The following is a 13,773-nucleotide window of genomic DNA, read 5'->3' on the forward strand; positions in this document are numbered from 1 at the left end:
GTTCTCAATCCACGTCAGCACACTACCCCCAATCCCATGTGCTTTAACTTTGCACATTAATCTCTTGTGTGGGACCTTGTCGAAAGCCTTCTGAAAGTCCAAATATACCACATCAACTGGTTCTCCCTTGTCCACTCTACTGGAAACATCCTCAAAAAATTCCAGAAGATTTGTCAAGCATGAGTTCCCTTTCACAAATCCATGCTGACTTGGACCTATCATGTCACCTCTTTCCAAATGCGCTGCTATGACATCCTTAATAATTGATTCCATCATTTTACCCACTACCGATGTCAGGCTGACCGGTCTATAATTCCCTGTTTTCTCTCTCCCTCCTTTTTTAAAAAGTGGGGTTACATTGGCTACCCTCCACTCCATAGGAACTGATCCAGAGTCTATGGAATGTTGGAAAATGACTGTCAATGCATCCGCTATTTCCAAGGCCACCTCCTTATGTACTCTGGGATGCAGTCCATCAGGCCCTGGGGATTTATCGGCCTTCAATCCCATCAATTTCCCCAACACAATTTCCCGACTAATAAGGAGTTCCCTCAGTTCCTCCTTCTTACTAGACCCTCTGACCCCTTTTATATCCAGAAGGTTGTTTGTGTCCTCCTTAGTGAATACCAAACCAAAGTACTTGTTCAATTGGTCTGCCATTTCTTTGTTCCCCGTTATGACTTCCCCTGATTCTGACTGCAGGGGACCTACGTTTGTCTTTACTAGCCTTTTTCTCTTTACATATCTATAGAAACTTTTGCAGTCCATCTTAATGTTCCCTGCAAGCTTCCTCTTGTACTCTATTTTCCCTGCCCTAATCAAACCCTTTGTCCCCCTCTGCTGAGTTCTAAATTTCTCCCAGTCCCCAGGTTCACTGCTATTTCTGGCCAATTTGTATGCCACTTCCTTGGCTTTAATACTACCCCTGATTTCCCTCGATAGCCACGGTTGAGCCACCTTCCCTTTTTTATTTTTACGCCAGACAGGGATGTACAATTGTTGTAGTTCATCCATGTGTCTCTAAATGTCTGCCATTGCCCATCCACTGTCAACCCCTTAAGTATCATTCGCCAATCTATCCTAGCCAATTCACGCCTCATACCTTCAAAGTTACCCTTCTTTAAGTTCTGGACCATGGTCTCTGAATTAACTGTTTCATTCTCCATCCTAATGTAGAATTCCACCATATTATGGTCACTCTTCCCCAAGGGGCCTCGCACAACGAGATTGCTAATTAATCCTCTCTCGTTACACAACACCCAGTCTAAGATGGCCACCCCCCTAGTTGGTTCCTCGACATATTGGTCTAGAAAACCATCCCTTATGCACTCCAGGAAATCCTCCTCCACCGTATTGCTTCCAGTAGGCTCACACATCGCAGGCCAGGCAGCAGGTTGATTTGAAGGGCCACGATGAATTTGCAGGACATACCCTCCTCCTCGAGTGTGGGCCCAGCTTGTGCAGTGGTGGTTGCTTTTCTCCAGGCAGGACCCGTCAAAGCAGCGACCCTCTCTTCCAAGGGTGTCAGTGGCTGCAGATTTGCCGGGCCTCCTCCTGTTCGAGTTCTTTCCCTTTTGTTGTGGGCCACCTTCCTCTGCAAAGATGAAAATGCAACTTTTTAGAGAGGGTGTCTTTCTGCTGGGTGGGACATATACAACCGGTCACATTTACAATTGCAATTGCAATTCCGTTGAATCAATGAAAATATTACTTACGCTAACTGCTTGACCAAGGTCCTGCCAGTTCTTTTTACACTGGCCTCCAGATCTCGGGGTATTCACCACTGCGCAGTAATCTTCTGCAAATTGGTTCCAGCGTTTCTTCATTTCTTTGGGTGGAACCTTTATGTGACCTCTGTTGGTGTCCAGCTCCTGCCATCTGGTCTCACTTACAGTAACTAGTGTCTCCACTTCTTCCTGTAAGAAATTCTTGGTCCTCACGTTACATCATGTATTGCTCCAGCTGCGATTTTCCCAGTGCTCTCTCACAGCACTCAACGTTCTCACACACACAACTGGCTCTTTAAAAATGGCCGATTGCCAACTCGGAGCAGTACTGCGCATGTGCGTCCATTGGGACGGCGTCAAAAACATAACTTTTTTTTCCCCGCGCGTGCGCAGAAGGTGCAGCTTTGATTTTTGGGGCAGACGGCAGGCTCCAGCTCCCCGAGGCAACGGGACACGCTGCGGGGCACCAAAATTCGAATGATACCTCGGGGAAACTTTGGCAAAATATTCCCGGCGCATCTCTGGCCTAGAAAAACGGGCGTAACTCTGGCAATATGCCAGAAAACGGGCTTGTGGAAAATTGAGCCCAATGGTTGGGAGGCAAAGCAGTAAAGGAGCACTGGGAGGCCTTCAAAGAGGAGATGGTTCGGGTACAGACCCGGACACATTCCCACGAGGGGGAAAGGATGGGCATTCAAACCTCGAGCTTCCCAAACGAAAGTGATTAAAATAAAACAGAAAAGGGAGGTATATGACAATTTGAATACAGAAAGTAGAGAGGAGATCTAAAAAGGGAACGAGGGGTATAGAGAGAGTGTGTGAATTGCTAAGGGGCTAACATAAAATGGAACCCTAAAGTCTTTTATAAACACAAAGTTAGTCAAAGGAAGGGTGGGCCTATCAGGGACCAAAAAGGAGATCATCTTGTGGCGGCAGAGGGCACGGCTGAGGTACTAAATGAGAACTTTGCACCTACCTTCACTAACGAAAAGGATGCTGCCAATATAGCAGTAAAGGAGAAGGGAGTAGCGATATTGGATAGGTTAAAAATAAATAAAAGGCGGTACTTATTGTTATGTTTTCGGTACAAACTCACAAACACACTGGCTGTAAGATGACTGATAACTTCAGGAAGCCCGTCAGGTGACCTGTTGTAAACAGCACTGGCTGCAATGCCACAGTAGTCCACTGGGTGGAGCTAAAAATAGTGCACTTCTCCCTCCTTAATGAAGAAGTAATTATAATAAACAATCATCATATATAACATGTATGGTTATCCATAACAAAGGATATGGACTTATTTTGCCATATTTACAAATCATGCTTAACCGCTGGTGTTCTGTTTCGAAGAGGATACCTTTCCTCTCGAACAGAACCTTCCAAACATGGGGTTGAATTTAGACTCACTCGAGGCTGATCCTGAGGAAAGTTTTCCTCCAAGGGATGCCCCTGATCTACATTTTAACTCTCTATAATTTCAGACTGTTTGTCTGCCTGACTCGGACTCAGACTTAAATTCTGACTTTCTCTTGGATTTGTTTCCAGTACATTTGATGTAGGATATGCTACTAGTACTTTACTTGTATCAAAACTATCTGATGACTCAGAAATAATCGAATCATTCCAACCTTCCACGTCTGTAGGTAAAATATGATCAATGTGAACAAACTTAACCTGTCCATGATCAAACATCTTGACCAAATATCTTCACCACTCTTCCTGGTAACCACTTTAACCATTCATGGTGATGGTTCTTCACTCTCACCTTCTGGTTTAATTTCACACTTCTCTCTTTTACTCTACCTCTATCATGATTCTCTTTTTGTCTTAATTGTTTCTCTTCTATGGACTGTGCCAAGTTTGGTTTCAACAACGAGAATCTGGTTCATGGCTATTGTTTGAAACAACTCTGCTGGTGTTCTACCAGTAGTTGTACTACGATACGTAATTAGAAAATTAGGCAATTTGTAGTCTAATGACAACTGTCATTTCTTTGGATTTGGATCCAACATCTGTTTGATGAGGGCACGTTTTACAATTTGTACTGTGCGCTCTGCTGCACCATTTGAAGCAGGGTAGTACGGTGGAACCTTAGTATGTTTCTGATCTTGAACTGTGCAAATTCTTCTGAACAAAATTGTGGTCTATTATCCGAAACAATTTCTTCTGGGAGGCCAAATGAAGAAAATAATCTTCGCAAAATGTCTATTGTTTTAATTGTTATTTTCTGCATTGGAAACACCTCGACCCACTTCGAATGGTTATCAGTCACAATGAATAATTGTTGCCCTTCTCGCTCAGCAAAGTCGATAGGTAACGTTTGCCACACCCTGGGAGGCCATTTGGTACTGATGTAGGTTTCTTGCTTACAGGTGCTGGTTATGAAGATCTCCTAATAATTTGGACCTGAATTTATTTAGTATAACCACTCTTGCACCCACATGATACAACCTTTATCGACTGATAATTCATTTCTACGAATGAAGAATGGATGAATATCTTTGACGGTTTGCTATGTAATCATACACCTTTGACATCACTGGGTCACATTTGGTTGCTCTACCAATCTCTTCAGCTGTGACTAGCAGGTCATCAATGTATGAAAAATAGAACACTTCTTCATTATCGTGTGTAACTTGTGATAGGGAAGGCAATCTAGACATAACATTACTGTGATCAGCTGATCGTCTGTATTCAATATATATATATGCTGACAAAATCAAAGCCCATCTCTGCATTCGGGCTGCAGCTAATGTTGGAACTGGGGACTTTGGATGGAGGATTGCTGTCAGGGGCTTATGGACCGTAACGATGGTAAACTTACGACCATACAAGTATTTGTGGAATTGCTTGACCCCAAAACTTAATCTCTCCTCCCCACTACGTAGTACATGAGAGATCACTGCCCAACCCCATATGGAGAGGCATCACATGCTAGCTTGATCTCCTTAGATATGTCATAGTGAACTAACATGGTGCTCTTCACCAATTTTCTTTTACACTCCTTGAATGCTGTATCGCATTCTTCTGACCACTTCCAATGGACCTGTTTTTTCAATAGTTCATTCAGTGGATGTAATACTGTTGCCAAATTTGGTAGGAACTTCCCAAAATAGTTCAAAAGACTCAAGAATGAACGACGTTCAGTGACATTCCTGGGAGTGGATGCATTTCTGATTGCATCCAGCTTTCCCACAGTTGTCTGCTCTGTACCCTAAGTACTCCACTGAGTTTGAAATAGTTCACACTTACGAGCAGACATTCGTACTCTGTGCTTCTCTAGCCGTTTGAGGACTTCATTCAATATGTTATTATGAATTTACCTGTTTGGTGCTGAAATTAGTATGTCATCTAAATAACATACTACCCCTTCAATACCTTGCAAAATCTGGTTCATCACCCCTTGGAATATGGCGGGGGCGGAAGACACTCCAAACGGTAGCCTATTAAATTGATATAGGCCTAGATGAGTATTTATATTCAAGCATGACTTGGACTCCTCATCGAGTTCAAGTTGTAAGTAGGCATTTGTAAGATCTAACTTTGAAGAGATCTGACCACCTGTCAGTGTTGTGAACAAATCTTCTACATTTGGCTCTGTATTGGGGACATTACCCTCTAGAACCTGGTTTACGGTTACTTTATAATCACCACACAACCTTACCTTACCATCGGACTTAGGTACAACAACAATGGGTGTAGCCCGATTACATAGGTCAATCTTAGAGATAATGTTCTCAGTCTCTAGTCTTTTGAGTTCTTGCTCAACTTTCTCCTTGAATGCATATGGTACAGTAAACTGGCCTAGCGTCCTTCTGTACCCTGACACTTGCCTTGAAGCCTTGGATCGGACTGCCCGTTTCACAGATCATCTTCGGATACTGCTTGATGACATCATCCTTCGATGCAAATCTTGTTACAACATGAAAAATCTTACTCCAATCCAGCTTCAGTGATCCCAACCAATTCCTTCCTAGTAAGGCAGGCTTGTCTCCTTTCACTACTAATAGAGGGAAGCTCTGAAATTGATCTTTATATTTCACCGGTACGGTGATATGACCTACCACAGGAATGTTCTCTCCCGAGTAGCCTCGCAGCTCTATCTTGGATTTCTCCAATGGGAAATCCCGCAATTTGTCGAGGTATAGCGACTCCGGTACTACACTCACGGATGTACCAGTATCGATTTCCATGGGTATCTTGGTTTCTGAAACATCTATGTGTATGATGATAATTTTTGAATCGCTGTTAGTTACCCTCGTGCTCCTGATGACGTGTATCTCCAAAACCTCCACATCCTGTTGTTTTTCTTCCATGCTATGTAGTCTCTGGGGATTTCTACTCATAGCTTTGAAAGCCAGTTTACCTTTCAGTCGAAATGCCTTCGCAAGATGCCCAGTTTTCCTGCAGAAGAAACACTCTGCCTTCACATATGGACAACTGTGAGCAATGTGTTGTCCCAGGCACCGATAGCACGACTTCAATGTATTTTTACCATGGCCAGTTTCTGAGAACTTGGGTCCCGACTGCCTTTTACTTTTAACCTGCAGGCGAGTCACCTCGGTTGTCTGATGACTGGAAATGGTACAAAATTCTAGGAAATATTGGTCGGCCATGTCCATTGACATAGCTGTCTGACAAGCTAAATCAAAAGTCAAGTTAGGAGTTGCCAATAACTTTCTTTTGATCGCAACATTTTTCAGCCCACACGCAATGCTCGGTCCTGAAAGTTTCCGAAATTACAGTGAATAGATAGCTTTTTTAATGCAACAATGTCCTCACTGATACTTTCATTGGTTAACTGATCTCGTATTCCGAAATGATAATTTTCAGCAATTTCCAGGGACTCAGGACTGTAGTGCTGTTCTCTGCTTAAGAGTTGTGTCCTTTGGCTTGACAGGTACAAACACATTTTTCAGGGTTTCATACACCTTGGGCCCTGCTTCAGTTAAGAAAATAGCCCGTTTTCTTTCCAACACCACCCAGTTATGGTTTTCATCATTGGGGACTTCGATGATACTATTCGTGGTGTAAAACATTTCTAGCTGCTCCAAAGATGCTCCAGCAGTCTCTCGTTGAAACTCCCCCAAGTGCCCTATTATTCCCATAGGCGTGGCCACCTGGACTCTGGCAGTTCAGCCAAGTGTGCTTGTAATTTACCTTGGATTTTTAGCTGTTAATCAAAACAGAGAAGCTCTCAAAGTCTCTCTGTCAGATGGCTGAATCATCCTCCAACAAAAATTTCAGCTTTGTTATCCGATTATCCCGTCCTCGCCGACAAATGTTTTGTTTTCGGTACGACATCACACACAGGATGTAAGATGGCTGATAACTTCAGGAAGCCCGTCACGTGACCGGAACTGTTTATTCTTGTAAAACAGCACTGGCTGCAATGCCACAGGAGTCCACTGGGTGGAGCTATATATATTACACTTATATGGTTGGCTGTCTTCAAAGTAGAAAAGTCACCAGCTCTGGATGGGATGCATCCTAGGTTTCTGAGGGAAGTAAGGGTGGAAATTGCAGAGGCTCTGGTCACAATCTTCCAATCATCCTTGGATATGGGAGTGGTGCAAGAGCATTGGAGGATTGCAAAGGTTACGCCCATTTAAAGAAGGGGCGAGGGATAAACTTGGCAACTACAGGCCAGTCAGTCTAATGTCGGTAGTGGAGAAACTGTTGGAGACAATAATCCAGAATAAAATTAATTGGCACTTGGAAAAGTATGGAATAATAAATGGAAGTCAGCATGGATTTGTTAAATGCAAATCGTGTTTGACTAGCTGGATGGAGTTCTTTGATGCGGTAACGGCGAGGGTTGATGAGGACAATGCGGTTGATGTGGTGTACATGGACTTTCAAAAGACGTTTGATGAATAACTTGCAATTATTGTTGTTGTGATAGAAACATAGAAACATAGAAAATAGGTGCAGGAGCAGGCCATTCGGCCCTTCGAGCCGACACCACCATTCAATAAGATCATGGCTGATAAAGTACCACATAATAGGCTGGTTAGTAAAATGGAAGCCCATGGGATTAAAGGGACATTGGCAGCATGGACACAAAATTGGCGAAGGATCAGAAAGCAGTGAGTAGTGGTGAACGGTTGTTTTTCAGAGGGAAGTATACAGGGGTGTCGCCCAGGGGTCAGTGTGAGGACCACTGCTCTTTTTGAAATATAATAACGACCTGGACTTATGTACACAGGGCATAATTTCACAGTTTGCAGATGACGTGAAAATCGGAAATGCAGTAACCAATGAGGAGGCTGGAAACACACTTCAGGGAGACACAGACAGGCTGGTGGGATGGGCAGACACGGGGCAGATGAAATTTAACGCAGAGAAGTGTGAAGTGATGCATTTTGGTCGGAAGAACAAGGAGAGGCAATATAAACTAAAGGGTACAATCCTAAAGGGGGCGCAGGAACAGAGAGACCTGGGGGTATATGGGCACCAATCGCTGAAGGTGGCAGGGCAGGTTGAGAAAGCGGTTAAAGCTTACGGGATCCTGGGCTTTAGTAATAGAGACACGGAGTACAAAAAGCAAGGAAATTATACTAAACCTGTATAAAACACTGGTTCGGCCTCAACTGGAGTATTGTGTCCAATTCTGGGCCCCGCACTTTAGGAAGGATGTGAAGGCCTTGGAGAGGGAGCAGAACAGATTTCCGAGAATGGTTCCAGGGATGAGGGACTTCAGTGACGGGGATAGACTGGAGAAGCTGGGGTTGTTCTCCTTGGAGCAGAGAAGGTTGCGAGGAGATTTGATCGAGGTGTTCAAAATCATGAGAATTCTGGGCAGAGTAGATAGAGAGAGAGAAACTGTTCCCATTGGTGGAAGGGTCGGGAACCAGAGGACACAGATTTAAGGCGATTGGCAGAAGAACCAAAGGCGACGTGAGGGAAAACTGTTTTCACGCAGCGAGTGGTTGTGATCTGGAATGCGCTGCCTGAGAGGGTGGTGGAGGCAGACTCCATAGTAATTTTCAGAAGGAAATTGGATAATTACTTGAAGGGAAAGATTAGCCGGGCTGTGGGGAAGGAACAGGGTGAGTGCCGCACAGGTACGATAGGCCCAATTGTCCCGTTCTCTGCTGTAAGGTTCTGCGAAACTTTGATTGCAACAGTGATGACACTCCAAAGGTAATTCATTGGCTGTGAAACGCTTTGGGGCATCCTGAGGTCATGAAAGGCGCTTCAGAAATGAAAGTTTGTGGGTTCATGCTGCTGTCCCCAGTATTGTCCTGTCTACAATCGGCCCAAACGTCACAGACAGTGGTTAACCCGAGACCCTGTGCACTCTGAGTCTCAGTAACTGGCCTTCATCTCTGGAGGGACGGAACTGATGCGCAGAGAATCCATGTTAGACTTGTAGCGATCCTTGGTCAGACCACACTTGGAGCACTGTGTACTGTTCTGGTCTCCATATTATAAAAAGGATATAGAGGCACTGGGGAAGGTGCAATAAAGATTTACTAGGACGATCCCAGAACTGAGAGGTTATACCTGTCAGGAAGAATGAACAGGCTGGGGGGGGGGGTGTCTTTGCTCTATAAAAGAGAAGGCTGAGAGACAACCTCACAGAGATCTTTAAGTTTATGGGAGGGATTGATAGGGCAGACTTGAGGGTGCGACCAGAACGAGGGGCCATAAATATAAGGTAATCACCAATAAATCCGGTCGGGAATTCAGGAGAAACCTCTTTACCCAGAGAGGGGTGAGAATATGGAACTCGCTGCCACAGGGAGGGGTTGAGGCGAATAGTATCGATGTATTCGCCAAACCGCAGACACGATCACCCCGGAACAAATTACTGCCACTGTGAGCAGCCGATAAACAATAAGGTTCATTGGGACGGATTTTCGGGTCCTTTGTGTGCGGTTTTTCGCCCCCGAGGGGCGGCAATGAGTTCTTCTGGGCGGGCGGCCAGCCTCCAGTGCCCTGTGGGCGTTTCCGACAGCATGGAGCAGTAACATGCTGCGCCAGTGTGCAACGCCCCTGAATGTTTGGTGCGGAGGTACGTCGGGAGATCGTGGCGAGGGTGCGGTGAATGTTTGGTGCGGAGGTACGTCGGGAGATCGTGGCGGGGATGCGGTGAATGTTTGGTGCGGAGGTACGTCGGGAGATCGTGGCGAGGGTGCGGTGAATGTTTGGTGCGGAGGTACGTCGGGAGATCATGGCGGGGGTGTGGTGAATGTTTGGTGCGGAGGTACGTCGGGAGATCGTGGCGGGGATGCGGTGAATGTTTGGTGCGGAGGTACGTCGGGAGATTATGGCGGGGATGCGGTGAATGTTTGGTGCGGAGGTACGTCGGGAGATCGTGGCGAGGGTGCGGTGAATGTTTGGTGCGGAGGTACGTCGGGAGATCGTGGCGGGGGTGCGGTGAATGTTTGTGGCGGTGGAGTGGCGGGAGATCGTGGCGGAGGTGCGGTGAATGTTTGTGGCGGTGGAGTGGCGGGAGATCGTGGCGGGGATGCGGTGAATGTTTGGTGCGGAGGTACGTCGGGAGATCGTGGCGGGGGTGTGGTGAATGTTTGGTGCGGAGGTACGTCGGGAGATCGTGGCGGGGATGCGGTGAATGTTTGGTGCGGAGCTGTGGCGGGAGATCGTGGCGGGGGTGCGGTGAATGTTTGGTGGCGGAGCTGTGGCGGGAGATTATGGCGGGGATGCGGTGAATGTTTGGTGCGGAGGTACGTCGGGAGATTATGGCGGGGATGCGGTGAATGTTTGGTGCGGAGGTACATCGGGAGATCGTGGCGGGGGTGCGGTGAATGTTTGGTGCGGAGGTACGTCGGGAGATCGTGGCGGGGATGCGGTGAATGTTTGGTGCGGAGGTACATCGGGAGATCGTGGCGGGGGTGTGGTGAATGTTTGGTGCGGAGGTACGTCGGGAGATTATGGCGGGGATGCGGTGAATGTTTGGTGCGGAGGTACATCGGGAGATCGTGGCGGGGGTGTGGTGAATGTTTGGTGCGGAGGTACGTCGGGAGATCGTGGCGGGGGTGCGGTGAATGTTTGGTGCGGAGGTACGTCGGGAGATCGTGGCGGGGGTGCGGTGAATGTTTGGTGCGGAGGTACGTCGGGAGATCGTGGCGGGGGTGCGGTGAATGTTTGGTGCGGAGGTACGTCGGGAGATCGTGGCGGGGGTGCGGTGAATGTTTGGTGCGGAGGTACGTCGGGAGATCGTGGCGGAGGTACGGTGAATGTTTGGTGCGGAGGTACGTCGGGAGATCGTGGCGGGGGTGCGGTGAATGTTTGGTGCGGAGGTACGTCGGGAGATCGTGGCGGGGGTGCGGTGAATGTTTGGTGCGGAGGTACGTCGGGAGATCGTGGCGGAGGTACGGTGAATGGGGGTACGGGGCCCAGAAGTGCCGAGGGCCCAGGGACAGCACGGGCCCAGCCCACACTGCGATATGTGAGCGCACTGGGCCCGTGCAGCAGAGCTGGTCTCCAGTCGTCCTGGTTAACCCTTGCCACTGGACCAAGACCTCGCTCTGTCAAGCCCCGTGTGGTGGCTGGTGTACAACGGCCACAAAATCCACCCACAGGCATCTTCCACCCCATCAATTGGAGTTCAGGACTGGAACATCGGGTCCTTCATTGAAACATCTGTGAACTCGTGGAAGCAAGTCATCCTCGTCCGAGGGACCGCCTGCGATGATGGTGATAGATGCATTTAAGGGGAAGCTGGATAAACCCATGCGGCATGGACCATTGGGCTGAATGGCCTGTTTCTGTGCTGTGAATACTCGGTAATACTTTGTGAGAAGAGCATGGGACTGAGCCACTGCCTGCCAGCTCCCCTCACCAATTATTTTGCGGCACATTTGCCTGAAAGCTCAGATGGGTTTTGTTTTGATTTGTTTCAGCACGTGAAGTTCCTGCAGCAGCTGGCAGAGCGGATGAGGGTTGAGTGGGAGGTGCAGGCGGGTGACTGGGAGTCTCGGAGCCAGATCCTGTTAGCCAGGGCACAGCAGATCGCTGAGATGGACATCGAGGGGCCCAGTGAGCAGCAGGAGTTGCTGCACAGCTTACAGAGAAAGGTCAGTGAGGCACATCACTGATGGTGGAGCTCCATCAGGTTCAGCTTTAGTACACCTCAACACAGGGTCAGGACTCACGAGGTCATGCAACACCCCGCATTCTGACTGCGTATGACCTCCGCATGAAATAAGCATCTCAGCCCCAAACAGAGCTAGTATGAGACATGTCACAAAAGGGACCCAAATCTGGAATAAATTTTATTCATAGATTTAGACTGATGCAACGATAGCTTTACTCTGTATCTAACCCCATGCTGTACCTGCCCTGGGAGTGTTTGATGGGACAGTGTAGAGGGAGCTTTACTCTGTATCTAACCCCATGCTGTACCTGCCCTGGGAGTGTTTGATGGGACAGTGTAGAGGGAGCTTTACTCTGTATCTAACCCCATGCTGTACCTGCCCTGGGAGTGTTTGATGGGACAGTGTAGAGGGAGCTTTACTCTGTATCTAACCCTGTGCTGTACCTGTCCTGGGAGTGTTTGATGGGACAGTGTAGAGGGAGCTTTACTCTGTATCTAATCCCCTGTACCTGCCCTGGGAGTGTTTGATGGGACAGTGTAGAGGGAGCTTTACTCTGTATCTAACCCCATGCTGTACCTGCCCTGGGAGTGTTTGATGGGACAGTGTAGAGGGAGCTTTACTCTGTATCTAACCCCCTGTACCTGCCCTGGGAGTGTTTGATGGGACAGTGTAGAGGGAGCTTTACTCTGTATCTAACCCCATGCTGTACCTGCCCTGGGAGTGTTTGATGGGACAGTGTAGAGGGAGCTTTACTCTGTATCTAACCCCCTGTACCTGCCCTGGGAGTGTTTGATGGGACAGTGTAGAGGGAACTTTACTCTGTATCTAACCCCGTGCTGTACCTGCCCTGGGAGTGTTTGATGGGACAGTGTAGAGGGAGCTTTACTCTGTATCTAACCCCGTGCTGTACCTGCCCTGGGAGTGTTTGATGGGACAGTGTAGAGGGAGCTTTAAAGTCAGTTTGAACGATTTGTCATACAATCTGGGCATAGGTTTCATGGTGACTGCCCGAATTAATCTAAGCCCCATTGATTACAGAGAAAAATCCCAACCAGGGTATAGACCCTGCACAGTTACCCAGTCTTGAAAGAATATATAGAATGAAGTATAGTAAATCATTTTGCTCATTCTGTGCTGACAGCCAGGCATGGTGTAGAATCCATTTGATACAAGATGCTGCAGCCTCTGATACGAATCAATCTTCTTTCTAACAATTTCTTTGCTGCACAAGAACATTGAGTACTTTTAACAATAATCATCTCCACGCCATCGCCCGCCTTGCTACAATCATTCGTTTTCAATTCTTTCCGTGTAGTTTTAACTGGTTCAACCCTGATCTGAACTGCTTCTTTCTGGTCCACCTGAGCCGTTCGCTGCGTGTGTCGGGAGCAGGGAAAGGGCAGGTCTGTTGTTCTTTACTCAAAGGGTCACACACAGTGCGACAGCTGTAGGTGTGACATTCAATACACTGTATTGACCACAGAAGCAAAATACAGGTATTGCATTTTCTGAGTCATCGTGGGTGGAGGATAGATATCGCTGCTAAAGGTCTCTCTTCTCTGGTTTCTCTATCCATGATGTTCAGGTGCAACCTGATGCAAGTCACTAAGTCAGCAGACCCCGCTCTTTGGCTGTAGGAAATGGCGAATGTTGCTGTTCCTGGGGGACTGCGAAGACTCCTGTCTCTGGGGAGGGGGCAGACACCAACGTTCGAAAAACCAGCAGGGAGTTATTGGCTTTCTTCAGTTAAAGATGAAAGTTTTAAAAAAGATGGCTTTACATCTGTAATGGCGAGTGACGCGATAAGTGTAACATAGAAACATAGAAACTAGGTGCAGGAGTAGGCCATTCGGCCCTTCTAGCCTGCACCACCATTCAATGAGTTCATGGCTGAACATGCAACTTCAGTACCCCATTCCTGCTTTCTCGCCATACCCCTTGATCCCCCTAGTAGTAAGGACTTCATCTAACTCCTTTTT

General features: G+C 47.4%; 1 protein-coding gene across 1 annotated transcript in view; it reads left to right on the forward strand.

Annotated features, from left to right (window-relative positions):
* LOC139255771 (coiled-coil domain-containing protein 170-like) overlaps positions 1–13,773 on the forward strand; it is a 132,177-nt gene that overhangs the window by 83,052 nt on the left and 35,352 nt on the right. Inside the window, exon 10 of the mRNA XM_070873983.1 lies at positions 11,600–11,773. Coding sequence (XP_070730084.1) covers positions 11,600–11,773 — 174 coding nt within the window. The remainder of the gene's footprint in view (positions 1–11,599; positions 11,774–13,773) is intronic.

The sequence above is a fragment of the Pristiophorus japonicus genome, unplaced genomic scaffold (genome assembly GCF_044704955.1).
Source record: "Pristiophorus japonicus isolate sPriJap1 unplaced genomic scaffold, sPriJap1.hap1 HAP1_SCAFFOLD_626, whole genome shotgun sequence".
Taxonomy (NCBI): Eukaryota; Metazoa; Chordata; class Chondrichthyes; family Pristiophoridae; genus Pristiophorus; species Pristiophorus japonicus.